Below are 2,512 nucleotides of genomic sequence, written 5' to 3'. Positions count from 1 at the left end.
TTAAAACCTAAAAATATAATCAATAGGTTTTATTCTCAAATAATTATTAGCATTTTTCATAAATAACCCAACGAACTGATCCCATACTGGTCCTCTGACAATTTTATCAACTTGCTTCCAATTTGCGTTCGCGAACTTATGCGCGGCTGCAGCTGTAATTATAGAAAAATACGTTATTTAGTCAAGTGTCACGTAGAAAGGCCAAAGCTTACCAGGCGATTGACAGATTATCGAAATTTATCAATTTTATTAACTTATTTTTGACGACTTCTTAATAATTGTGGATTATACAGTACAATGAAGCTAACCTCTTCAACAAAATGTCTTATTTTAGTGGAGGAGTCGATATCTCGAAATGAGTGAGATAGATTCTCGACATTCTGATTTGCAAGACTGTTTCAAGTTACCTATAAGTAATATTAAATATTCCACCATGTTTGCCAAAAGTATATTATCCCACCTCCTTTTCTAATTTTTTTCTTTGGACACAATTTCAGAATAAAATAGTAACAGACTCACATTTTTCTTCGTCTCCATCAAATAAGTTCTTGTAATCGTATACCACTTTTCCTCTGGCATCAACATCTACTTTGAAACTTTTAGCTTGGAGATGCAGCCTTTCTTCCTTATCAAAGAATGTGTTGTATTCACCAGTTAAAATGAAAACGTAGTCATCTGAAAAAGAAAGGAAATACGCAATAGATTGTCGTCACTTAAATTAGCTTTTCCTTGATGTTCAAGTTTTAGCTAGCTTGATTTTTCGGTCATTTTAAGACCACGTGCCACTAGGGTTCAAATGATAAATTTTATTTATGGAAAATAAAAAAAATAAAAATTTCTAAGTCAGTACTAGTAGGTCCTGTATTGAGTGTTGACATATAAAATGTACTTAAGAATTAGTTCCCGCTGGTCCCGGTAGAGGCGCTGGTCCAGTTTTGGTACAAATTTTTAAAATTTCAGCTTTGTGGATCGTGTTAGAAAATCACAGGACAGCGATACAAGGCACCTCTCGTTAAATTGAAATGAATTAATATCTCTAGGCCTTCACTTACACATATTGATCTCGTAGTCTCCGTTTCCTTTAACACAAATTGGACCAATGTCACCATCGCACTCATACTGGCCTTCTAAAATCAGATGTTTACATGCTACGTGGTAGATAAAAGTTTGGTCTGATTGTCTGATCCTGAAAAAAGAATTAACATTTTAAACCGCTGCAATTAAAATAAAACACAGAATGATTACGTCTTTTAACGTGCGTTATGGGGATTGTAGCTAGTGGTGTTACTTAATTACTATCTGATTAAAAAATGAGAATGAATTATAAACGTGGTAGCTCGTGTAACGAAGAGTAATCATAAAAAATAATCTTGGTATTTTTTTACAACGTATACTAAAATCCAATTTGTTACAAACTCTAATAGTTTGAATGAATTAGCCAGGTTAATGAACTCAAAAAAATACAGGTAAAATAATTCAAATTTACAAACAAAAATCTCGTTACAGGTAATGCGCGCACTGTAGTGTGCTTACTGAGCAGAAAATTTGAAATATGGTGAAAGGTATAAACTGTTATAATAAAGGCAATGTTTTATTTTTCGGTATCTTACGTAATGTAGTAGTTAAGCTGAGCGCTACGCCACTGCTACAGGGTCGTAGGTTCAAGTTCCACACTAAACCTTTGCAGAAAATATGGAAGATGCTACACTAAACTTGTGCAAGTTTTTTTTAATCGCGATTTTGAATGCTGAAATGTTAATGCTCGAGTACTTCTAAGAAAACTGCCAACTTCTACTATACCAGGATGACTCAAATATTGTATCGGCGTTGTTAAGATGAAGAAGAATCAAAGCATACTTCACTAATTCAGGTTCACAAGTCCTCATTCCAGAAAGCGTTGAATTAAATAGCTTATAATCAATCGTAGGAAGACTTGCTTCAATTAGTTCTACGTGTAGAGGGTCAGAAGTCGACACTCCTCTTAGATTTCCATTCACGTATTCTTGAAATATTCTCTTCGTACCCGATGTGAGGCAGTCCGAGTCTTCAAAGTTACATAGAAGTTTATGACCACCTGAAATTTTGAATAATAAGTATTGAATTTATTAGAATGCCTGTTTTACGGGGTTTCAGTAATCTATTATTCGTCGCAAATTATGAATTAACTCAACATAGAACAACAAAATATGCGTTCCGTTTAATTTTCAAACCAGGTATATTCTGCACTTTTACTTTTTTCTTATAATTCTATAACATATTTTCGGGATGCAATTTCTGTTAGTTCGACCTGGGATATTATCAGTAATTGCAAACTTAAACCCACTCTATAATGGTACCTACCACGTACCATAGAATACCGTAACAAAATACACAAAAAAATATAATTAATAGCAATAAACAAATACCGTTCATTAATTATAATGTAGAAAATAATAAAAACTTACACGAAACATTTTGGTAGCAAATCGCAGCAAATATTAAGCAACGTATGGACAACATTTTCAGAAGTGAA

The 2,512-nt window shown here is 33.3% G+C and overlaps 1 protein-coding gene across 1 annotated transcript; it reads right to left on the bottom strand.

Annotated features, from left to right (window-relative positions):
* Nucleotides 1-2,512, bottom strand: LOC142976281 (uncharacterized). The gene is made up of 5 exons (XM_076119570.1): nucleotides 2,445-2,512; nucleotides 1,858-2,074; nucleotides 1,053-1,186; nucleotides 520-675; nucleotides 1-152 (listed from the first exon to the last, which is right to left on the bottom strand). The coding sequence occupies exons 1-5, from the start codon at nucleotides 2,497-2,499 to the stop codon at nucleotides 1-3; spliced, it is 714 nt and encodes a 237-aa protein (XP_075975685.1). The 5' UTR covers nucleotides 2,500-2,512.

Source organism: Anticarsia gemmatalis, chromosome 10 (genome assembly GCF_050436995.1).
Source record: "Anticarsia gemmatalis isolate Benzon Research Colony breed Stoneville strain chromosome 10, ilAntGemm2 primary, whole genome shotgun sequence".
Lineage (NCBI taxonomy): Eukaryota > Metazoa > Arthropoda > Insecta > Lepidoptera > Erebidae > Anticarsia > Anticarsia gemmatalis.
This window is presented reverse-complemented; position numbering and strand designations above follow the sequence as displayed.

What these genes read in the sequence shown, in the direction of transcription:
- LOC142976281 (XM_076119570.1), bottom strand. Translation starts at nt 2,499, where the DNA reads ATGTTGTCCATACGTTGCTTAATATTTGCTGCGATTTGCTACCAAAAT. An exon ending in TTGCTACCAAAATGTTTCGT is followed by an intron (nt 2,075 to 2,444) that starts GTAAGTTTTTAT and finishes TCAAAATTTCAG; the next exon opens with GTGGTCATAAACTTCTATGT. An exon ending in AGACTACGAGATCAATATGT is followed by an intron (nt 676 to 1,052) that starts GTAAGTGAAGGC and finishes TTTCTTTTTCAG; the next exon opens with ATGACTACGTTTTCATTTTA.